General features: G+C 40.4%; 1 protein-coding gene across 2 annotated transcripts in view; it reads left to right on the forward strand.

The window, feature by feature from the left end:
* The window catches only part of LOC130918806 (zinc finger protein GLIS1), a 283,378-nt gene that overhangs the window by 204,915 nt on the left and 51,947 nt on the right, over positions 1 to 26,516 (forward strand). For both annotated transcript variants that reach the window (XM_057840888.1, XM_057840889.1), the window contains exons 4-5: positions 7,629 to 7,790; positions 18,552 to 18,662. In XM_057840888.1, coding sequence (XP_057696871.1) covers positions 7,629 to 7,790; positions 18,552 to 18,662 — 273 coding nt within the window. The remainder of the gene's footprint in view (positions 1 to 7,628; positions 7,791 to 18,551; positions 18,663 to 26,516) is intronic.

The following is a 26,516-nucleotide window of genomic DNA, read 5'->3' on the forward strand; positions in this document are numbered from 1 at the left end:
TTTCACTCAAAGTTTTGCTTCAGTTGTGTTGAAAGGGGCTATATGGGGCAATATATGCTTCTGTACCGGGGTGACGCCGTAGCTACGTCGTCAACAGCGTACCCTGCTTGCACCCTACGACTTTGATTGACGCGCACCTCCCAAAAATCCTGACTACGCGTCGTGGTGACGCGTTGCTAACGGCAAGGCCTGTGATTGGTCCACAAAAAACGTCATTTAAACCTGTTCTTTGCTTTGAATTGTTCAGTGGTCCGACAGGCCACCTCTGCAACTTTTGGAGTAAAGCAATTCCTTTCCGATTTCCATGAGCTCCAGCTGGAGAAACAGCTGCTCGGTCTCTGACATTAAAACCAAGGAGTGCTATTTGAAGTTCCGCGAAAGCTCGCGAAACCACACAAAGATAAGGACACACCCACCTCGTGACTGGGTGGCGCACTACAGCGTAATGCGTCACTTCTACGCAGAGCTTCAAATTCTTATCGACGTCGACGCAGAAGCACAAACCATGCATTCGAGTTCATTTAAAACCCTCTTCTATGCATGCTCCCTCTACCAATGCTCAGAGTAGTATACAGAGCCCTGAAATTTTAACTGAGACTGCCCCAAAAAGTCATTTTTCTTTTGCCTGGCACGGCCAGACTGTTCTCCCTGTATTTTTCAAACACTGAGAGAATAGTCTGGGACCCAGCCCATTAACGGCCTCTCGAGCAAGTACAAAATCAATCGTGAAATCAGATTTGTTTATTTGCGTGACATGTTCTTACCGAGCAACGTCACTCTTCCGCGTCGGAAGTCGTCTCCACAACAACACAGATGACGAACAGGAGAGCCGAGAATATGTTCCAATCCACGGTAAAATCAGTTTTAACATACCAAAAACACATCGACACAAGTCATTGACAACAGTCTGTCTCGAGCTAGCCATGTTGAATAAACTCCGCTCTCCTCGTATGTTTACTTCCCCGCGCAAGTCCCTCGTCGCGTTTCTAACGTCACATCCGCCCGTTGCTGATTAGTCCACTCCGCTGTCTGTTTGCTGTGGCTTGCTCCACCCTGGAAATTTTATCCGCTTAATGGTGGCCAGACTCAATAGCTGGAACAGCGGTGAGTCTGGAGTACCAGGCTAATTTTTCTTACCTTCAATAGAGAGGGTTCGGGTCGACTACTCTGGCAAACATGCGTCTGTGCACGTCCACGCATGTCCCCGTGGCAGCAGCGGTGTTTTACCAAGCCTTCGTCATGTCTCCACTTGTCCAGCCTACTGTCCCACCTAATTATTTTTAAACAAAAATAAAGAAAAAAAAAATGTTTGTCTTTATTAAATGATTCATTGAGTGAGTTCACTCAAATCCGCTCACGCTGCTTATTTAACACACAATAAGTTGCCAAAGCTACAGTTTAACAAGTGAAACAATGATTGACGCATGCGGCGCTTTGAAGTAAGCGTCTCTGGCAAAATCAAACCTTAAACGTCTGTCAATCATCGTTAACTTCAATTAGCAACTCTAGCGCACTGCCTGACCCAAAAAAGCAGCATGAGCGAGACTGAGAGACTACAAGATCTGATCGGGACAGCTCTATAAAATACTGCATTTATTTTCAGTTCAGAATTTTTGACACTAGGCTTAATCTTTGAGTTAGCATGGGTTTAATTAGTCAGTGGATTTGATTTCAACAAGTAGTTTGTCAGTTATTTGTTTCAGGGCTCCGGAGTGGCTAAGCTAGCGCAAGTCAATGGCACCTACTTAGCATGCCAATAAAAATGATATTAACAGTTCTAACATAGTCAAATAAATTCAAAATGAAGATTATTGTTCCAAATACCCATGCGACCAAAACAGTGTCGAACCTATTTTTTTATTTTTATTTTTTTTTAATGCGTAATGTGACCACAACAGAGAGGACTGCTTCGGCCACTCGTGTTCAGTCTGTTGGGAAGTTCCTTTCATTCCCACAAAATTAAATCAGCGGTGAAAAAACGATGTGCCCTCCACCCTGCTTGCCTAGACAGCCTGTTCCCTGCAGAGCTGCTGGATTACAAATGTTGCTGTTTATACTACATTATTATTGAAATGCAATGGTAAATTTTATTAACTTTGTCCTGAATACATAGCCGACAATATTGATTGCATGAGTGCATCAGTGATTCTCATGCGCGCATATGTTGCTTTTACATTGGTATGCTAAGCAGTAGAGCTGGGAATCTCTGGGCACCTAACGATTCGATTACGATTACGATTCAGAGGCTCCGATTCGATTATAAAACGAATATTGATGCACCGCCCTCCTTTTTTTTCCTTTTTTTTTTTTCAATGTTTTATACATTATTTCCAAAATTGTTCAAAAATACTCTCAGGCTAAACCACACTACTATTTCAGTATCAAGTTAACATATAGCAGTAAACAAATATACAAAAATAACATTAAATAAAAAACTCCAGTCCCCATTCTGTATCAGCAGCTTTACACTACATTCAATTAATTTAATGTTGTGAATCAACCGTTAAATTTGTTAAAATTGCTCCCGTTATTCCATAATTTCCCTTTTGTCTACTTTCGACATGTGAAAGTTTTAAAACTATTTTAAAGTTAGATTCAAGTCAATATTTTACCGATTTAGGAGTATTTTAGATAAAAAGTTAATTAGGTTTGCTTGGAAGGTTCGCTACAACAGCCTTGCAGGGAAGTGTACTGCTTTAAGATGGCGGCCGTTTATAACGCCCACATCTAGCTTTTTGTAGATGTGCTGTTAACACTACCAAATCTAAATTGCATCTAGTCCTATATAAATGATATCCACCGTAACATTATATGGATGTACTTGTAGGAGCTTTTCGGCAGCAGTCAGGTATTTTGTTGTGTTTTTTTATCTCGTTGCATGAGTTGAGCTAGAGCCGTGAGTTGAGCATTGGCATTACCCGAGGGGCCGGGTAATGGGAAGCATGATGTTTAGCTACTCTCGCTCCGTTCCGTCCCGAAGACCGCGCGGCGCGCTGAGTGTTGTGTACTTCCGCTTTACTTCGCATATTTCAATAATCGGAATTTGGATGTTTGTGAATCGTTCTCGAATCTTCCACGGCCGAATCGCGAATAATCTAAGAATCGGAAATTTTGCACACCTCTACTAAGCAGGCACCATTTACTCGTGCTAGCTTAGCCCCTCCGGTGCCCTAAAACTAACAAATAACTAACAAACTGCACAGAGTTGTTGAAATCAACTCCACCGACTAATTAAACCCCTGCTAACTCGAAAATTAAGCCTTATGTCAAAAATTGTGAACTTCCCCTTTGCGGCTGATTATATCAGTAGACACATCATAAGCGTTAATAACTTGATAAAACTTGTAAAAACATTAAAATTCAAACTTGCATGATTGAAAGGAAACCGCTGGCCATTTTCTGGGATTTTATCTTGAATTTTCTCAAATTTTCAGGCAAGGCAAATTTGTATAGTACAATTAAAATCACCAGTAAGTTACAGTAATCCGAAATAGACATTTAAAAATGAAACGAGAAAACTGGGTTTTACTTTGCTAATTCTAATCATACAGTATTTCAAATATTGATCACACTATATTTAAACTTGTTGTCATCAGACTGTCATAAACCGTTATAATTATGATATGACACTGTCATAAACATTAATGAATGCTTATGACAGATGTAATTTAGTGTCCTAACATAACACAGTTACTAAACCCAACCCAAACACATTTGAAATAATCTCAATATTGCATCAAGAGTGACATCAATAGTTTTCTAAATAACACTCAATGACATCTGTCATAAGCCCTCATTCATATTCATGACAGGTGTAATGTCATCATTATGACAGTCTTATGGCACTGAGTTCAAATACAGTGCAACATCAATTTTTTTTCCAGCTCTGAAAAGCACACCAAGAGTACTATAACAATAATTGAAAACCGAATTTTTCAATTTTTTTTAACCCAATTAGCTGATGGATTGGCTATTTTCTGCACAGTATATTGTAAAAACCCATATAAATTCACAATATAGTGGAGCAAAACTGTTCAGTGACGCTTTGAGACATCACTGACCTGACTTGCAACATTTTCCCAATAAGAGCTGTCATTAGGCCAATTCTTCGCTTAGATTTGTGTGATGAAAAATGAAGATATGAACAACTTAAGTGACATTTCTTGCCAGAAAAAAAGCCCATTTTATACGTGAATTGAAATTAATGAATAATAAAGAGAAGTTACAGCCCTATCCAAGGCTATACCATGTGGGATATGAAATTGTCCGTAAACGTGGCTGTGAACGTGAACAGGACAAGGGAGATGGATGAAATCTGTCCTCTGCTTTCCACGAGTTTCCTGATCGCTTGCACAGCTGTACGAGTTGAAACATTCAACACCGCCGCCTCGGGAAACAGAGGGTCGCTAGCGAAACACGGGCGCTACGGTTACAAATGCGTTCACCAGCACTGAGGCACATTATACGGACAAGTGACAGTGGCTGTAAACAAGCTCGGCCTATTTGATGCCGACCGTTCAGCCGATGAAGCCCGTAGATTTAGTAACGCATGAATGATTTAGGGGGGGCTTCTCGCATGTCCAGAAAAAAACTTCCAGTGTCAAGACTCACAAAGTGGGCACTCGAGAGTTCAGTGTTACTTATAGACATATGAAACGCATCCCATTGAGGGCAAAAGCGGCTCATTGACATTCATGTAAACAGACTTCAATGCCACATGAGATTCTCTTCGCTTTATGTTTGACAGCAAACGTCAAGTACTTCGATTGAGCGTGACAATCAACATGTTAGCAGCGATCATTCATTCATTAGCATCCAAGCAATGAGTTTCAATTACGATATTCTCAACAGCTACTTTATTGAATTTATTAGATACCATTGACGGCGTTAGATTTCCCATCTAATTTGAATGGGATATAGTTTGCATCTATCACTCTCAATGACGCTGAAATGACACTCGACCTTGATCACAGCTCTTATTATTTAAGAATTAACTATCACCTCAGAAACTTTCACTTCTGTTGAAATGTGATCATTCTCAGCCCTCGCAGTCAAAATGGATTGGACGTCTATCGCTGTCAATGATATTGAAATGATACTGATTACAACATACAATCTTTGATGATTTAACTCTTACCTTAGAAACCCTCCCGTCCGCTCAGGGGGTTAATTTGAGGCGGATTTTGCCGAAACAAGATCGGCCACCTCTTGATTCACCTCTTATTTGGGCAGATTCGGCACCTCTCGTGCATATATCCATCCATTAATCCATCCATTATCTTTCGCTTAGTCCGGGGTCTGGTCGCGGGGGCAGCAGCTTTAGCAGGGAAGCCCAGACTTCCCTCTCCCCAGCCACTTCAGCCAGCTCCTCCGGCGGGATTCCAAGGCGTTCCCAGGCCAGCCGAGCAACATAGTCTCTCCAGCGTGTCCTGGGTCGACCCCGGGGCCTCCCGCCGGTGGGACATGCCCGGAACACCTCTCCAGGGAGGCGTCCAGGAGGCATTCGAACCAGATGCCCGAGCCACCTCAACTGGCTCCTCTCAACGCGGAGGAGTAGCGGCTCGACACCAAGCCCCTCCCGGATGACCGAGCTTCTCACCCTATCTCTAAGGGAGAGCCCGGACACCCTGCGGAGGAAACTCATTTCGGCCGCTTGTATCCGGGATCTTGTTCTTTCGGTCACGACCCACAGCTCGTGACCATAGGTGAGGGTAGGAACGTAGATCGACCGGTAAATCGAGAGCTTCGCCTTTTGGCTCAGCTCCTTCTTCACCACAACGGACCGGTGCAGAGTCCGCATCACTGCAGACGCTGCACCGATCCGCCTGTCAATCTCCCGCTCCCTCCCATCCTCACTCGTGAACAAGACCCCAAGATACTTGAACTCCTCCACTTGGGGCAGGATCTCCTCCCCGACCCGGAGAGGGCATGCCACCCTTTTCCGGCTGAGGACCATGGTCTCAGATTTGGAGGTGCTGATCCTCATCCCAACCGCTTCACACTCGGCTGCGAACCGCCCCAATGAGAGTTGGAGGTCACGGCTTGATGAAGCCAACAGCACCACATCATCTGCAAAAAGCAGAGATGAAATGCTGAGGCCACCAAACCGGACACCCTCAACGCTTCGGCTGCGCCTAGAAATTCTGTCCATAAAAATAATGAACAGAATTGGTGACAAAGGGCTGCCTTGGCGGAGTCCAATCCTCACTGGGAACGAATTCGACTTACTGCCGGCAATGCGGACCAGACTCTGACACCGGTCATACAGGGACCGAACAGCCCTTACCAAGGGGCTCGGTACCCCGTACTCCCGGAGCACCCTCCACAGGACTCCCCTAGGCACACGGTCGAACGCCTTCTCCAAATCCACAAAACACATGTAGACTGGTTGGGCGATGACATTAAAAAAGAATTTGGGGAGCAAGCCAGATCAAACGGTATTTCAGCATGTCAAAAAGACAGTTGCATTTACTGTCTTTTTTCAAAAAGAAGGAAGACTGTTCAAAACAAGTCAGAAAAGCACAAAACAAAGAAAAAAAAGGAAAGTCCCAAAGCATGGCAAGTGGGCATTTGCGTTTTGTTTTCGGCACCATTTTCTGCATATGTTCCGGGACCTGTCCCCGTGCCGTCATCCCTGCGCTGTCATATGTACTTTGCGTTCCCGCACCTTATGATTTACAAATTAAGCACTGCCCGCTGAAACATGATCATTTATTGCCAGCCCGTCCAGTTCAAATGGATTTGACATTTATCACTGTCATTTTCAGCCAATTAGTTAAAAATAATCAATTAGATGCGTATTATACAATGAAAAACAACATTTATGCACCTCTGTGAAGTTGCCCCCTCCCCATCAGACCCAAATGTATATAAAAATTATGTTAATCATTTGCGCTGTAAAAAGTTTCATTTCTGCAACTATCGTTTTTGAGCTATTTACAGTTCTTTTATGGGTCAATCTGAGGTCAACTAGCCCCCCATTTTCATTACAAATGGCTAAAATGGTGTCAATCGTTTGTGCAGTTTGTGCTGATCGTGCTCTAAAAATGTGTTAGTGTTGCAATGGTTTTGTAGATATTCTGCTTTTAAGTTTTAGTGATCACGTCACGCAGCCCCCCCCCCCCCCCCATTCGGTTGTACTGTAAAAATCTTCATTTGTGCTGCTATTGTTTTATACATATTGAGATTTTCATTTTGAGTGATGATGTCACTAGAAGCCCCTCATTTACTGCAGAATGGACCTGAAGTGGTGCCATTTGTTTGTGCTAATTTGTGTTGGATGTGCAAAATTTTTCGCTTGTGCTGACATGGTTTTGAAGTTATTACAAATTATTGGGGGGGGGGGGGGGTAGCACAAGAGTGTTTGTGTTGGTGACATTATCACTACAACATTAAAAAAAAAGTGTAATATCCACAAATGGTAGCAGTGTAAACCAAAAGTTTTTAACACGACAAACAAAAGTACTATCAAGATCTTGAAACTACTATATTTAATTTTTTACTCATGGATGAATTTCGAATAATTTCAAGATGAAAATGGAGTCAAAATCCCACCATAACTGTTTATTTGCGCACCCACGCATTCCCACCCTAACGCTTTCCAATCTTTCCTCTCGTCTCGTCCACAGTTCGAGGGCTGTAACAAAGCCTTTTCGCGTCTGGAGAACTTGAAGATCCACCTGAGGAGCCACACAGGTGAGAAGCCGTACCTGTGCCAGCACCCCGGCTGCCAGAAAGCTTTCAGCAATTCCAGTGACCGCGCCAAGCATCAGCGCACTCACCTGGACACGGTCAGAAAGAAATCAGCGCACCAGCACACAATGACATCTGTTTTTCATTAGTTCTATGCCATTGACGGCGATAGGCGTCCACTCAATTTCGACTACCTCAATTTTCGCACTATAAGGCGCACCTGATTATAAGCCGCCACCCACCAAATTTGACACGAAACGACATTTGTTCATAGATAAGCCGCACTGGACTATAAGCCACAGCTGTCGTCACTGTATTATGGGATATTTACGCCAAAAGATATTAACAGGTAACACTTTATTTGACAGCGGCATCATAATCAATTGGTTCAAAGCTTCATTGCTTCAAGAAGCTTCATTTAGCCATCCCTGCTTCCTTGGGGGAGACAGTCAACCTCTGCTGTCAACACTGTTGTCGTCCAACATGCCTCCTAACATGCATTGTAGCGTTTCAGATGTAAATAACAATCAAAATTCATGTTCTGTGCTAATTATTTCTTTAGTTACTGTTCCAGTTGTTTCATTAATTGCTAGTTATGGTATTTGGTAACACTTTATTTGACAGTGGCACCATAAGACTGTCATTAGATTATCATAATTATGACATGACGCTGTCATGAGCATTAATAAATGCTTATAACAGATGTCATTTAGTGTTATCCGGCAAATTATCTCACTTTTGAATGGATGTAAAAGATCTGAGCTGGACATGGTTAGTGATATAATTTGCCGGATGACACTTAACGACATCTGTCATAAGCCTTGAGTAATATCCATGATAGTGTCACTGTCATGTAATAATTATGACGGTCTTATGACAGTCTTATGACGCCGCTGTCAAATAAAGTGTTACCAAATACCATAACTAGCAGTTAATGAAACAACTGGAACAATGACTGAATCAATAATTTGCACAGAACATGGATCTTGATTGTTATTTACATCTATAGCGCTCCAACGCATGCTAGGAGGCATGCGCTACCTATTAACCCAAATAAACCAGCAAATAAGCCGCACTGGACTATTAGCCGCAGGATTCAAAATTAAGGAAAAAAGTAGCGGCTGATAGTCTGAAAATTGCGGTATCAATCGACTGTCAGTCAAAATCAATTGGACGTCTATTGCAGTCAATGGCAGCACATGAATTAACTGATTCACTGCTCCCGTGTACTTATAAAAAAAAAAGTTAGGAGCTACTTTAATTGACTCATACTTACCTGGCTGGGTTTTGTTTATTTTCATTGGTGTTTATGGGTTTCCTTGTACAGAGCCAGAACATTAAGTAGCAAACGCATTAAATTTTGGCATTTGAAAGAAATGTTGGCTTTGGAGGAAAGATGCATTGGCACTGAAAAACATTGCAGAATTTTATGGATTTATCTTAGCGTGTTTTTGAATGTCAGTTTTTAGTTTTCCATTTTTTTCTCTCAGTGGTTGTGGTTTTCACATTCAGCTTATTTTTGTTTTTACGTCAATCTATCTAAATAACTTAATATTTACTTCTGTGATTTCATAATTCTTTTAACAATTGTGGAAGGCCTACAACATACAGAGGTTGGACAAAATAATGGAAACACCTTGAAAAATCAACAACTAATTTTATATGGTGTCGGTCAGCCTTTTGCGGCAATTACAGCCTTAATTATCCGAGGTATTTATTTATACAACTTGGAATTTTAAGCCATTCTTCAGTTAGAATACCCTCTTTTAAAGACGATTGCGGTGGAAATCGGCGTCTTAATTGAATCTCTGACCATAAATGTTCAATAATGTTGAGGTCTGGGGATTGTGCCGGCCATACGAGATTCATTAGAATGTTCCTCATGCCATTCTTTAACAATTATATTCAATTATTATGATGCCAAAATCTTGGGTGTTTCCATTATTTTGTCCAACCTCTGCATCTCACTGCGATTAGTTATGGTTCACTTAGGGCTGCAGCTATCGATTATTTAAGTAATCGATTAATCTATCAATTTAGTTAGTTTGAATAATCGAGTAATCGGATTACGAACATTTAATGCATTGCAGGAGATTTTAGGAGATGTTAAACAAAGGCTTGCTTTCTAAAGAACATTAAATGCGAATACAAAATAAAATTAAAAGTGTTTTTTTCAACAATGTAGAATTGCACTTTCATTTCACAAGAGAGATAAATGCATTTCAAAATAAACCTGAGTTTAGCCTCAAACAGTGATAAAAAAAAAAGAATAATAATAATGATAATAAATGAGGATCGAAGTACAACAAAAGAACAACTGGCTAACTTGCAAGGCAAAAGTCTGCTAGCTCAAATGCTATAAAATGCTACGTTTTTTGTTTTTTTTAACCAATGCTCTAAACCAGTGGTGCTTAACTGGGGTTCGATCGAACCCCTTGGGTTCAGTGAGTAAGCCTCAGGGGTTCGGTGAAGGTTAAGAAATGCAGAGCCCTATTTTGTAAACTCACAAAATCTGTGCTAAGTGGTGTTTTAGACCAGGTTTTGGACTGCCTTCACTTTTCAGGCTTTATTCCATTTCTTTCAACTGCTAGCCCTCTATCTAATGGGAGGACAAATCGGTTTGCTCAGTGGAAGATTGACTGGCACTTGGTATGAGAAAGTATAACAGACCTACAGACAGCGTAAACTGCGTAGATAATGAAAAAAAATTTAATTGCGTCATTTTACGCCATGAAAATAGTATGTGGTGCAAGGATGCGACAATAAAATGAGAATATAGACATGCACACCAAAAAATTGAAATGAAACATTTTATTTTCACATTTCACTTTACCAACATAAAAATCAACAGCAAAAGGTAAAATTATTTGTAATAAATTTGAAATTTGGAAGAAATTTGAACAGCAACTCACTTAGACCGGGGGTCAGCAACCCGCTGCTCATTAGCGCTGCCCTAGTGGCTCCCTGGAGCATTTTCAAAAATGTTTGAACGTGGCAAAAGATGGGGGAGGGAAATATATTTTTAGTTTTGATATGGTTTCTGAAGGAAGGCAAACATGACAAAAATGTTCTTCTAATTCGTTGAAATTGTAATGAAGTTAAACTGCAGGGAAAATACACATTTACCGTATTTTCCGTGCTATATTCCGGAGTTTAAGGCGCACCTTCAATGATTGGCCTATTCTAAAACTGTTTTCATGCATAGGGCGCATTGCATAATAAGGTGCAGTAGTAGTAGCAGTAGTAGTTATCGTGGTTGGCGTTGCGTTATGCACCCACAAGATGGAGCTGGACTAAATGGAATGTCATGCCATGATTAACCAATATTGATCCATATGTATATATAAGGCACACCAGATTATAAGGCGCACTGTCAGCTTTTGGTGAAGGCTTTCAGGTGCACCTTACAGTGTGGAAATTTCGGTAATCAGGAAGGCTCAATATGTATTTGTAGCCAACTTAGTCATTTTGATACTAGGCTAATATAGCTAATATTGATACATACAGAATTTGTTGCCTTCATGATTAGGCTTACATAAGGCTTTCAATTTTTGTGGCTCCAGACATTTTTTTTTTTTGCTCTAGTATGGCTCTTTCAACATTTTGGGTTGCTGGTCCCTGACTAAAGACCGAGTTATACTTCTGCATGATCAGACCTGCGCCGTCATGGAAGACCCGACGTGCGCCTCTCGAATTTTCCAACCTTCGCGTCGCGTAGACGCGTATGACGTGGCAGAAACGGACTGTTATTGGTCCGCTCAGACTGTTGTTTCCGGTTTAGCGCGAAATCACCGCCATTGTAGAATAGAATCAAACATTATTTTCTACACGCAAAAATGGACCAAGCCGACGGGAGTATCATCGGAAAGCAAGTCTCGTCAAGACATTATTGTGATTGCCAAATGGCAAGGTCGGTGATTAAAAAAATTTTTTTTAAATGGAAGAACCACCGAGACGTGTGTGTTCGGAATCGAGTGGCCACACGAAGCGGTGACCCAGTCGGTCAAAAACTGCAAACTTTTTATCACTTTATGTCGTATTTTTGGTTGGTGCACTTCATCATTTATTGTGTACATATGTTTGCTGTGAGTCTGTGACTTATTTACGTGTTACACTTCAAGTATATGAAGAATATAGCACAGATTTGGCGTCAAAAGAGTTGTTTTGATCTTTAATTTTCAATAACAGACAGTTCACACACGATACATCATCACTGATTGAGAGTGCCTTGGTGCTTTTTATGATAACGTTAAAATCAAGGCTCCCAACGCAGTTTGGGAAGTTCCATAGACGCCAGAAATCTGCTATGGCTTCCCACTGGCTGGTTGTAGGACACGGCAAACAAATCGGGCTGGAGGGCTTTGCAGACCTTGAACGCAGTGCTCGACACCAGTTTGAAACTAGCCGCCACAGCTAGCTCTCTCCACCCGAGTCTAAAACTCTCTGTGCGGCATCAAAACTCGGCCAGACCGCCTCGAAACCGTCTTCTGCGTCGCCTGCCCCTCAACATTTGTATGTTCAATATTTATTCAGTGTTGATGAGCAGAATATTTACTTTCAAGAGTTCCATCTTGCATTGTTTATTTTTTCTCTGACTAGCGGAAGTCAACAAGCATGCCCCAAAACCGTACAAATATAACGCCACACCCCTCTAGTGGCTTGGCGATGAATTACAGAGCAACGCGTTCCCTCACCGCAGAACTATCGAATGTCGAATGACGCCGTAGTCGCTGCGCCGTCACCACAACGCGGGAGTATAACTCAGGCTTTAGACGCTAGATTGCTAGGTTTTGAATTCGTTAAAAAATGGCTTTCTGAAATTCAGAAGGGTTCGGTGAATGAACCTGTGAAACCCGTGGGGTTCGGTACCTTTAGCAAGGTTAAGAACCACTGCTCTAAACAAATTGTTCAAACACATTTCCCAAAAAACTGCTAAATATACCTCTAAACTAAATAAATCTACTGTATTTTTTGGACTATAAGTCGCACCTGAGTATAAGTCGCACCAGCCATAAAATGCCCAATGAAGAGGAAAAAATATATATATAAATCGCACCGGAGTGCGATAAGCCGCATTTTTGGGGGAAATTTACTTGATAAAATCCAGCACATAGAACAGATATTTCATCTTGAAAGGCAATTTAAAATAAAAATACAATATAGAACAACATGCTGAATAAGTGTACAGTATGATAATGTTAGACGATGCATGAACAACAAAATGCGAACGTGGCCGATATGTTAACGTAACATAGCTATTAAGAGTTACTCAGATAACTATAGCGTAAAGAACATGCTAGCAAGTTTACCAAACCATCAGTGTCTCTCCAGAACACCAAAATAACATGTGAAATGAGATAATAATGTGTTAATAATTTCACACATAAGTCGCTCCTAAGTCGCACCCCCAGCCAAACTATGAAAAAAAACTGCGCCTTATAGTCCGAAAAATACGGTAAATGCAAACACTTTCAAAACAAACCATTAAAACACCACTCCAATTAAACGAATCCTCAAAACAGCAAATTTGCTTTGAAGCTTTTTTTCTAATCGAATTACTCGAGTTAATCGAGTAATTGTTGCATCACGAGAGTCACAATTTCTCTTTTTCATTTATAAAACCAACCCTACTCCTACACCATCCTATACTTAGAGAGAAAAAGGTCAACGTAATCTGACATTTATGGCTTTAATTTACATCATGTTGGCATCTTAACTAAACTGTCCCCATATTACTCTCAATTATATCTGAGAAAGTGAAAAAAAAAGTATTTCCTTACTATTTGACTGCTCCCCACCGTACGTTTGTACAATCACATTCACTCCCCACCACATAGGTACAATATTGAATGTGGCCCTGTGTTATTGTATCAGTCAAGTTTCCCACCACCCACTCTTTCCACAAGTAGGACAAATGATACAGCTGATCCGGGAGGGCGCTGCTTAGCGCTTCGCATTAACACCCTGCTAAAAGGCCAGCTCTGCCAAGAGCACTTTAGAGGAAAAGGATTTTTAAGCTTTAATGATATTTATTCTACACAGAAGTCACGCTTGATTTTGGTGACTGGAGGCGCCGCGTCGGGCTGCAAAACAAACACGGCCCAGATGAGTGGCACTGTAAGCGCCTCGGAATAACAAAACGGCTTATTTACAGAAGGCCGTCAACGTACGTAATAAAGACCTGGATCGACTTACACTTTAATAGGCATCTTATGTTCCGAAAGCTGAAGGAAGAAGGGGCGGGGGAGCGGGCTCGCCATACGACATGCAAGATGAGGAAACTCCAACTTTACACTTGTCGTTTGTCAAAGCTCAATTGGTCGCGTATTCAAAATTAGTGCGGCAATGATTAATCCAGTCGTTCTTAACCTTGGTAAAGGTACCAAACCCCGCAAGTTTCACGTGTGGATTCACCGGACCCTTCGGAATTAGGTAATTTAGCCATGTTTTTTAAATTTAAAACCAACATATCTAAGCTAGCAAGCTAATAATTTAACAAATTCCCGTTCAAAATTATTCTCATTTTGACAACATGTTTTATAAACAGGTCAAAATTTAAGACAACGCTGGCCATAGGTCTGTTGTATTCCCTCATACCAAATGCGAGTCAACCTTCCACTGAGCAAACCAGTTCCTCCTCCCGTCAGATCAAGGACTAGCAGTTAAAAGAAAAGGATTAAGCTTGTAAATTGGGAGCAAACCAGTCGAAAACCTGGTCTAAAAAGTAGGGCTGTCAAACGATTAAAATTTTTAATCGAGTTAATTACAGCTTAAAAATTGATTAATCGTAATTAATCGCAATTCAAACCATCTGTAAAATATACCATATTTTTATTTAAATTATTGTTGAAATGGAAAGATAAGACACAACACGGATATACTATACATTCAACATACGGTACAAAAGTACTGTATTTGTTTATTGTAACAATAAATCAACAAGATGGCATTAACATTATTAACATTCTGTTAAAGCGATCCATGGATAGAAAGACTTGTAGTTCTTAAAAGATAAATGTTAGTAAAAGTTATAGAAATTTTATACTAAAACCCCTCTTAATGTTTTCGTTTTAATAAAATTTGTAAAATTTTCAATCAACAAATAAACTAGTTGCTCGCCATTGTTGATGTCAATAATTACACAATGCTCATGGTGCTGAAACCCATAAAATCAGTCGCACCCAAGCGCCAGCAGAGGGCGACAAAACACCAAAAAACACATGTAACAAGTGGACATTACACTGTGCTGTCATTTTAATCTGTTTGAGCGGGGCATGTGCGTTAAATGCGTCAAAATATTTTAACGTGATTAATTTAAAAAATTAATTACCGCCCGTTAACACGATAATTTTGACAGCCCTACTAAAAAGCCTTGCCTGAATCATAGGTGGAGTTTGAGTTTTGGGCCGGGGGGGCACAACATGTTAATGACCCGAAAACGCAGTGTCAGCAATAAAATTAACGTACAAGAATATTGATAATAATAGGTTGAAAATGAGCATTTTTTTGTTTCCCATTATTCTTGAGGGGAATTCTAAATCAGGCTGCTTAGGACAGCTAAACTTTTCTCCAAGACCGTCATCCATTGAATATGGTATGCCTACCGGTGTCATGCCAATGTTGTTGCCCCAGTCAAAAATTGTATCCCCGGGGTGGAGCCATATGGAGGTAGGTTTGTGTCTTCATTATTGGATCAACAAATGTGTTTGAATGCAAAAATACATTTGAAATTTTAAAAAACTGCATTTGTAAGCAATTTTTTTTTTTTTTTTTTTTTTTTTTTTTTTTTTTAATTGAAGCATTGAAGCATTGACATTTGTGTCTAAATCATTCAATCCCCCAAAAAGTTGCTTCAATCCCAAAAAATATTTTCAAACAAAGATAAAAATCATTTGAAAAATGGAAAATGTATCATTTATTTATTTTAAATAAATGACCGTGTAAGGTGCTGGTCACATGATCTGTTTGAATTTTTTTTTCAACCCATTATAAAAATATCATTTTTTTATTCATTTTATTCATTTGTTGTTTGCGTTATTGTTTTACAACTTTTAGTCAAAGTCAATTACATGCAATGACACTTTTTGGCCACCGGGGGGGCTGGCTCCCCCTTACACTCCACTTATGTTAATCAGCGTGCGAAAATAGGGCTCAGCTTTTTTTTTTTTTTTTTTTTTACCTTCGCCGAAGCCCTTAGACTTACTCACGGAACCCCTGGGATTCGATTAAACCCAGGTTAAGAACCACTGGATTAATCGATTAACTCGAGTAATTCGATTAGAAAAAAAGATTCAAATTCCATTTTGCTGCTTCGACTAGTCTTTTAATTAAAGTGGCATTGTAATGGTTTGTTTTGAAAGTATTTGCATTTAGCTTTATTGATTTGGGTGGATACAGCGCCCTCTAGTGGCAACAGTGAATATGACAGAACTCATTTCAAATTGCTGAATCCAGCTGCTCCCTGTAAGACTCACATTAAGTTTTTGTTTGAACTAATGTTTTTTTTTTTTTTTTTTTTTTTTATTAATTGCATTCGTAATTTAGTTTATACAGTGCTGGCCAAAAGTATTGGCACCCCTGCAATTCTGTCAGATAATGCTCAGTTTCTCCCTGCAAATGATTGATATTACAAATGATTTGGTAGTTAGTATCTTCATTTATTTTGCTTGCAATGAAAAAACACAAAAGACAATGAAAACAAAAAATTAAACACTATCATTTTGCACAAAACTCCAAAAATGGGCCGGACAGAGGTGTTGGCACCCTCAGCCTAATACTTGGTAGCACAACCTTTAGACAAAATTACTGCGAACAACCGCTTCCGGTGTCCATCATTGAGTTTCTTACAATGCTCTGCTGGAATTTCAGACCATTCTTCTTTGGCCAACTGCTCCAGGTCTCTGAGATTTGAAGGGTGCCTTCTTTTCAGATCTCTCCACAGGTGTTCTATGGGATTCAGGTCTGGACTCATTGCTGGCCACTTTATAAATCTCCAGTGCTTTCTCTCAAACCATTTTCTAGTGCTTTTTGAAGTGTGTTTTGGGTCATTGTCCTTCTGGAAGACTCATGGCCTCTGAGGGAGACCCAGCTTTCTCACACTGGGCCGTACATCATGCTGCAAAATGTGTTGGTAGTCTTCAGACTATATAATGCATGTCACAAGGTCAAGCAGTCCAGTGCCAGAGGAAGCAAAGCAACCCAAAAACATAAGGGAATCTCCGCCATGTTTACTGTGGGGACCGTGTTTTCTTTGAAGGCCTCGTTTTTTGTATGTTGATGCCTTTTCTCTGAAGATCTACTTTTGTCTCATCTGACCAGAGAACATTCTTCCAAAATGTTTTTGGCTTTCTCAGGTAATTTTTGGCAAACTGCAGCCTGGCTTTTTTAAGTCTTTAAGTTTTTAAGAGTCCCTTTTCATTCAGACGCTGACGGATAGTACGGGTTGACACTGTTGTACCCTCGGACTGCAGGACAGCTTGAACTTGTTTGGATGTTAGTCAAGGTTCTTTATCCACCATCCGCACAATCTTTCATTGAAATCTCTCGTCAATTTTTCGTTTCCATCCACATCTAGGGAGGTTAGCTACAGTGCTATGGGCTTTACACTTATTGATGACACTGTGCACGGTAGACACAGGAACATTCAGGTCTTTGAAGATGGACTTGTATCCTTGAGCTTGCCCATGCTTCCTCACAATTTTGCTTCTCAAGTCCTCAAACAGTTTTTTGGTCTTTTTTCTTTTCTCCATGCTCAATGCGGTACACACAAGGGCACAGGATAGAGGTTGAGTCAACTTTAATCCATTTTAACTGGCTGCAAGTGTGATTTAGTTATTGCCACCACCTGTTATGTGTCACAGGTAAGTAGCAGGTGCTGTTAATAACACAAATTAGGGAAGCATCACATGATTTTTCAAAGGGTGCCAATACTTTTGTCCGGCCGATTTTTGGAGTTTTGTGCAAAATAATAATGATTTAATTTTTTTTTTTTTTTTTTCATTTGTATTTTTTTTCATTGCAAGCAAAATAAATGAAGATATTACTACCAAAGCATTTGTAATTGCAATCATTTTCTGGGAGAAATTGAGTATCATCTAACAGAACCGCAAGGGTGCCAATACTTTTGGCCAGCACTGTAGGTATATTAGCTGTTTTTTGAGGGGAATATGTATTTAACCCATTTGTTATGTTTTTACAACAACAAAAAAGTTAGCATTTTACAGCATTTAAGCTAGCGGACTTATCCTGTGTAAGTTAGCCAATTGTTCTTTTGTTCTATTTAGATCCTTATTTATTTATACATACCGTTTGAGGCTTAGCTCAGGTATTTTATTTTTTTATGTTCCTTATCTGATTACTCGATTATTGGAGCTAACTAGTTAATCGATTAATTGACTACCAAATAATCAATTGCTGCAGCTCTATTCAAAATCAATAGAGAATATGACAAAAATCGATATAAATCCGTTATTTTGACACAGAATCATATTTTCTGTTGTTATGTTGTACTGAAGCCTTTTCAACTCAATTTTGTTAAAAAGATAAAAAAATCAAAGTTATTTTTATAAATGAATTCTCAAATATACTACAGGATACAGTGCTACATAATAATCAGGCATAATCAGAATTGATGCTTATGTTAAATAAACTGTAGTCTGTCTTATTTTAATAAATGATCTTGTTTCCCTTCTTCCTTTTCCTTCACATTTCCTGTCTTCTTCTCAGCTATAAGGTAAGACTTCAAACCTTTCATTCTCCTACAAATCTAACTTCCTTCCACTTTGATCCCACCGGCATTCCCCCCGTCCCGCTTTATTCCCTCCGCTGTCTAAAGAGAACTACTCTGTGCCTCCTTACAGAAACCATACGCGTGTCAGATCCCCGGCTGCACCAAGCGATACACGGATCCGAGCTCCCTCCGCAAGCACGTCAAGATCCACTCGGCCAAAGAACAACAGGTGCGTAGAAAGGTAAGATATTTTTTTATTGTTGGCTAACTAAGGCTGAACTATGTCGCTGGGGACTAAATGGCGGCAGGGGCGGATCTAGAAAAATATGAATGGGGTGGCGAGGGGGTGGCAAATATTTCATGATGATATAATACATCATCGACTCTTTGGACAATGATACGATATTGTACGATTCAAAGGCCTTCGATTGAAGGAATACAAAATTATGAAGACATTTAACACAATCCTTTACAATTGACCTAAAGCAATAAAAAATACAAATTAGTTTTGATGTGTGTGGCAAGTTTTTATGTTCATTTGTTTTTACAAAACAGCATACCGAAAATATGATCATTTTGCATTTTGATCGAATTACGTTCAATTGTGCTTAACAATTGATATATTGACCCACATGGATTCATTGTGACATGTGTCAACGTATGGCAAATGAGGACACATATTGAATCAGAGTTTGCTAAGAAATCGTATGTAGACACTACAAAAAGGCACATTTACAAACTGATACGGCGAAACGTTGCTTAATATTTGTTTAATTAATGTTTTTACATTGTATATACAGTAAGTATATACAGTATATACACACTTATACTATATTGTGAGGAGCAGAAGTATTTGCACCCCGAGTGATTTTGCAAGTTCACACACAGATGTGAAATTCAATCATACATGCATTTCCACTTTTAGAGACATAGTCTTAAAAACAATCCGGTAGTCCCATTGTATGATTTTTCAATAATTTATTTATAATTTACTGGGGTTTATAAGTATTTGGAGCCCTAAGAATCAGCAATAATTATGACACTCAAAGAGTTTTCAGTCTACCTTTAAAAAAGTCCATTTACCCCATGAGCATAGCATAGCATTAAACGTGAATGCTATGTTAACGCTATGAGTTACATTTAGCGTGTAATGATCACTCAGCATAGACCTTTCGAGGCAAAAGCAACATTGCATATTCTCTCTGGCAAACATAAAACAACTCTAACTGTGTGTGCAAGCCTGGAGACTGGAGAGCCGCAGCACTTCACATGAGCGACACAACCAGACAGTGCTACGATGCATGCATTTTTGTCTCGTTGTCATCTCGTCAGACGAAAACTGGCATTAGTCTCGTTATGTTTTAGTCTCCCAAAACAAGTTTTTAGCTCGTTATTGTCTCGTCATCGTCATGAAAAAAATTGTATGCTGACAAAATATTTTCGTGATAGTCATCATTGACGAAAACAACACTATAGTCCCTGACAAACGTCTTGTCACTTATCAATTTTGTAGAAACAATTGCTAATAACCTGACTTTTAATAATTCAATTGGTTTCAGAAATGGCTCATGTTAAAGCGAAGACCCTCCCAAATGATGTTGAATGTACAAAAATATATTTGATTCACTGAAAAAAGATTTATCATTTAATGAAGACATAAAGGTCAAATTTTGGCAAGACAAAAGCTTTGTCGCCTACAGAAAGTAGTGTGAAAATTGAACAAAAAATGTACTACAAATACAAAAATATGTTACATAACATAAGCGAATTAAGTAGTGGTGCTGTGAGATCCAAAATTAATATTTTGTATGACTTCCATGGGCTTGAAGGACTGCATCCATGCGGTTCGGCAAGGATTCATACAATTTATTGATGAAGTCATCAGGAACATCAAAGAAAGCAGTCTTGCATGCCTCCCAGAGTTCATCAACATTCTTGGGTTTCGTCTTCCATGCTTCCTCTTTCATCCTACCCCAGACATGCTCAATGATGTTCATGTCTGGTGACTGGGCTGGCCAGTCTTGGAGGATCTTGATTGAAGTATGCAATGGAGCAACATCCTGCTGCAGAATTTTTCCCTTTTTATGGTTAGGAATGTAAGAGGCAGCTAAAATTTGTTGATATTTCAGAGTCTTCAGACTATTTATGTTGCCCTTCACCCTGCAGATCTTCCGCACACCCCCATACTGGATGTAACCCCAGACCATGATTTTGCCACAACTGTTTTGTTCAATTTTCACCCTACTTTCTGTGGGCGACAAAACTTTTGTCTTGCCAAAATTTGACCTTTATGTCTTCATTAAATGATAAATCTTTTTTCAGTGAAACAAATATATTTTTGTACATTCAACACCATTTGGGGGGGTCTTAGCTTTCATATGAGCCATTTCTGAAACCAATTGAATAATTAAAAGTAGGGCTGCAGCTATCGAATATTTTAGTAATCGAGTAATCGACTGAAAATTCTATCAATTAGTCGAGTAATCGGATAAAACAAATATATATATATATATATATATATATATATATATATATATATATACTTATACAGTGGTACCTCTACATACGATCGCTTCGACACACGAACTTTTCGACATCCGACATAAAATTTGACTCGCCATTTGTTTCTACATCCGACGACATGCTCGAAATACGACGACAATGGCAGCACCGCAGACGAATGCACGGCGGATTTTCTTGTGTGACAAATCAACACAGGTTTCAGAAAAGGTTGGTACAGGTGGTGAAACAGGGAAAAAGTTGACGCTTACCTTCTAAATGAAGGTGCAAATGACAGAAAAATATGAGCGTGGGGTGAAATGGCTCAACAATACATCTCCACGGTCCTCCTCCGACCATCGTTCGCCAGTCTTTATAAGTTAAGCTGACAATTCTTATTGTGGTAACATCTCCAGAGAAATTGCCAGCTTCGCCACGTTTTCATCATTTCTTTCACAACTGATTCAACACAAAACGCCTGCTGTCTGCCGCAATTGACGATGTTCTCCAGAAAGCATTGAAAGCGAAAGTAAACTCTCACCCGCTCCCCTCCCTCTTTGTCACGTGAGCCCCGCGGTGCCTTCAGGTACAGAAAAAAACGTCCGCCTTATTAGAACCCGTTTTGTTACACTATTACAGGAATTATTATTATTATTATATTATTAATCCGATTTTTATTTATTATTTATTTGTTTTGCTATATGTAATTGCCATTTGTAATAGTACCAGCAGTATTTTTTAAGGATTTAGTGCAGGTTTTTGGGCTGTGGAACGAATTAATGGAATTATAATGTATTCCTATGGGAAAATCCTGCTCGACATACGACCATTTCGACTTACAAACAAGGTCCTGGAACGGATTAACTTCGTATGTAGAGGTACCACTGTATATATATATATATATATATATATATATATATATATATATCTAAACTGTAAGTCCTGATAGGATTTTGAGTTTTGCAGTGTTAAAAATAAATGTATGATACAGGCTGTATTGGAGCACATTAGGGACCAGTGCTACTTGGTGTTTTATCCAGCAATGACTACTGAGCTGAAATTGATAGTTAGCATGATTGAGTTTTTATTTTACACCCTCATCACTCCACTACGCTATGTTATGTTAAAGCCTGTGTGTAAGACGCGTTAGCCACGCATCGAAAGTGGTCATATTTAATAGAAACCTAGCCCTCCGCAGGGCTAACGTTACTTGAGCTAGTGAAAGTAAGGTTAGTCTTATTTATTAGCGCTTAGCGCTCTTTATTAGCGCTTAGCGCTCTACTGCTTTAAGATGGCGGCTGTTTACGAACGCTGCCCAGACGCGCCCGAGTCTGTCAATTTCCATCTAGTTCAACATACATGTGATCTCTATGAGACTCATCAGACGCTACCTGCTACCAACGTAGCATAGTGCGGGCTAGTATTTAGCAACGTCGGCGTCGTTTGGAGCGGCTGTCGGCTGCAGTAAGTTTTTTTTTTTTTTTTGCTTCTTCCTGTATGCACGTGACATCAGCGCGTTGTCCCGCATTAAAAGTAGTCCGAGCAAAACGTGATGCTTAGAGCTGTCAAAATAAACGATTACTCGAGGTGAATAAAATTACTCGGATCAGTTTTTAAACTCGAGTTACTCGAGTTGCTCGAGTATTCGTTTCAGCTCTAATTAAAAGTCAGGTTATTATCGATTGCTTCTACAAAATGGATAAGCGACAAGACTTTTGACAGGGACTGTAGTTTTAAGTCTCCCAAGACGTTTTTAGCTCGTCATCGTCATAGAAAAAAAATGTTCGTTGACGAAGTATTTTCGTTATCGTCATCGTTAACAAAGATGACACTGATCTTGTAAGTAAATTCTTTCTGACACTGTGTTTCGGGGTCATCAACATCCTTCCAACAAAAGTCAAACTCTGCCTATGATTAATTGTTCATCACTGGGGCTCTTTAATATGTGCATTTTAACTTTTTTGTGTGTGTAACCTCATATAACTTTGTGACCTGGTCCATCCGTTTATTTTTTGTTTTTTGCCCGCCTTCGGTGCAGTGCAATTTCCAGTACATATGCTTGGTTTCCTGCCCGCCCGCGTAACCTTAAACAAGTCAAACATTGCATTTTGTGCATTATCACAGTTTAGTTCGAGTAATTTGGCTGGAGCTCGGGCCTGACTTTCATTTCGTCCACAATAGATCAGGTTGGAGCGCAATTCATTGTGTTCACGGTCAAAGGCCCATTCTTCTCCCTGACTGGAAATGAGTAAATAAGAGAGAATGGACTCATTGTTGTGGATAGCGGCGGGCCGCGTGATGTGTTCCGTTAGCCGCGGGCTCGTAAAGGGAAACACATGTGCGCTCGTAGCGTCGTTAATAAGCCGTAATGCGCCATCCCCTTGTGGCCCAGATGTTATGGACAAATGTCAAACACGAGCGCTCCTAACTGCGCTTTTGGAGCGCGCTCATAGACCCGCGCGTTTTTTGGCGCCAATTACGCCTGATAAATGTTTCTCGGGGACCGTTCCCAGGAGTGGCCGCGGCTTGTGTACGCGTTGACTTCGAGATAAACAACAGCGAGCGTTGAATTTGTGATGAGGGTGGTTGTAAAAAAAAGAGTGAATTCAGTTCTTAGCAATGAGATGATTGACACACGCGCCTGATTGGGAGGTTTGGATTGACGGCAACGAATGAAAACATCTTTTAAGTTGACCTTGTCGTGTATTGCGGCACATTTTGTTCATTTTAAACATATCACATTAAGTTAGCATCATGATTTGAGGGTAGAAATTAGGGGGAAAAACTGAATTTTAAAGCTGACAAGGCGAGAGAGTGGAGTGGTGGTTGGCATGTTTCCTGAGGTTCTAAGGTCGAATCCATTCGACATATTGGCTGCCACTGACAGCGATAGACGTCCAATCCATTTTGACTGGGAGAGGCAGGTAGCGAATAATTGCTGAACAAAGACAACGCCAATTTTGAGTTTGACTTTTGGTGTAGGAGGGGCACAGCATGTTGATGCCCCCGAAACGTAGTGTCAGCAATAAAATTAACTTACAAGAATATTTATAATAATAAGTTGAAAATGAGAGTTTTTTTGTTTCCCATCATTTTTGAGGGGAATTCCAAATTCCAGGCTGCAGTGGGGCAAATAAGTATTTAGTCAACCAATAATTGTGCAAGTTCTCCCACTTGAAAATATTAGAGAGGCCTGTAATTGTCAACATGAGTAAACCTCAACCATGAGAGACAGAATGTGAAAAAAAAAAAAAAAACAACAGAAAATCACATTGTTTGATTTTTAAAGAATTTATTTGCAAATCATGGTGGAAAATAAGTATTTGGTCTATACCAAAGGTTCATCTCAATACTTTGTTATGTACCCTTTGTTGGCAATAACGGAGGCCAAACGTTTTCTCTTCACAAGCTTTTCACACACTGTTGCTGGTATTTTGGCCCATTCCTCCATGCAGATCTCCTCTAGAGCAGTGATGTTTTTGGGCTGTCGTCGGGCAACACGGACTTTCAACTCCCTCCACAGATTATGTATGGGGTTGAGAACTGGAGACTGGCTTGGCCACTCCAGGACTTTGAAATGCTTCTCACGAAGCCACTCCTTTGTTGCCCTGGCTGTGTTTGTGGGATCATTGTCCTGCTCTCCTGCTGGCGTCAAAATGATAACAAGAACGGTGAGCAAAAATTCCAGAACCACACGGGGGACCTAGTGAATGACCTACAGAGAGCTGGGACCACAGTAACAAAGGCTACTATCAGTAACACAATGCGCCGCCAGGGACTCAAATCCTGCACTGCCAGATGTGTCCCCCTGCTGAAGCCAGTACACGTCCAGGCCCGTCTGTGGTTCACTAGATAGCATTTGGATGATCCAGAAGAGGACTGGGAGAATGTGTTATGGTCAGATGAAACCAAAATAGAACTTTTTTAAGCATCATGCTTTGGGGCTGTTTTTCTGCAAAGGGACCAGGACGACTGATCTGTGTAAAGGAAAGAATGAATGGGGCCATGTATTGAGAGATTTGGAGTGAAAATCTCCTTCCATCAGCAAGGGCATTGAAGATGAGACGTGGCTGGGTCTTTCAGCATGACAATGATCCCAAACACACAGCCAGGGCAACAAAGGAGTGGCTTCGCAAGAAGCATTTCAGGGTCCTGGAGTGGCCTAGCCAGTCTCCAGATCTTAATCCCATAGAAAATCTGTGGAGGGAGTTGAAAGTCCGTATTGCCCAACAACAGCCTCAAAACATCACTGCTCTGGAGGAGATCTGCATGGAGGAATGGGCCAAAATACCAGCAACAGTGTGTGAAAAGCTCGTGAAGAGTTACAGAAAACGTTTGGCCTCCGTTATTCCCAACAAAGGGTACATAAAAAAGTATTGAGATGAACTTCTGGTATTGACCAAATACTTATTTTCCACCATGATTTGCAAATAAATAATTCTTTAAAAATCAAACAATGTGATTTTCTGTTTTTTTTTTCCTCATTCTGTCTCTCATGGTTGAGGTTTACCCATGTTGACAATTCCAGGCCTCTGTAATATTTTCAAGTGGGAGAACTTGCACAATTCGTGGTTGACTAAATACTTATTTGCCCCACTGTATACAGTACTTTTCGCCAAGATTGTCATCCATTGAATATGGTACGCCCACCGGTGTCGTGCCAATGTAGTTACCCCAGTCAAAAATTTTATCCCCTGGGCGGAGCCACTGCGCTGCACTGATTTGCTTGATTTGCGTGTTTTGGTGATGTAGTTATCTACGAGGTTTTCAAACATGGCACATTCATCCAAAAAAAAAAACTTTTTCTCTGTCTTGTAACATACTGAACATAAAAAAGGCAATGTTTCACTGTTTTACTCGTAGGATGACCTATAACAGTTATTACTGTAATTCAAGTCCTCTATGGAGTTTCTCCAGTTTAATAAACATCAATGTCCAAAATATATAACGGTAGTTCTTTTCTGGCTTCAATTAATTCTAAGTCGACGTAACTCATAACTAATGTGTGTGTGTGCGCTCCCGCGGCCAGGGGGCACAATTTTTGAAGGGGGTAACTACATTGGCAAGACACCAGTGGGGGCTCTGTTGTACAATTAGCGTCTTTAGTGGGGCAAATTGAAACTCCGCTCCCCATTTGACGGTTGTCTCTAGCAAATTTCCACATTTTCAATCTTTGGTTCTTGCTCAGAAATGTTTAAATATGTTCTATTTTGAATTGTTTCAGTGTCCCAAAGTCTTTTACGTTTTTTTTTCACAAGAGACATCTCTAGGTTCTGATGCAACTTAGCTCCAAAGCACATTGCTGAAAATTCATTTTAAAGCAATAAAACCAGCCACTGGAGGGCAGTAGCGCATTTGGTAAGACCCGCAACCCGATTCAACGAAACGAACGGTTGAGCCGCACGGCCGGGGCGCCGGCGGAAGACGACCGAATAGATGACCAGGAGGCCAGGGACGGAAAGTCAGAGCAGGAAGACCGGGAGGACGCCGGGGATGCCAGGCGCTGGACGACAGAGCAGAACGACCGGGACCACCAGTGCAGCGGACGATGCCGATGAGTGCGTGCTGCTTGCCGAGCAGAGCCAGCGCCGCCTGT

This window comes from Corythoichthys intestinalis, chromosome 7 (assembly GCF_030265065.1).
Source record: "Corythoichthys intestinalis isolate RoL2023-P3 chromosome 7, ASM3026506v1, whole genome shotgun sequence".
NCBI classification, from domain to species: Eukaryota; Metazoa; Chordata; class Actinopteri; order Syngnathiformes; family Syngnathidae; genus Corythoichthys; species Corythoichthys intestinalis.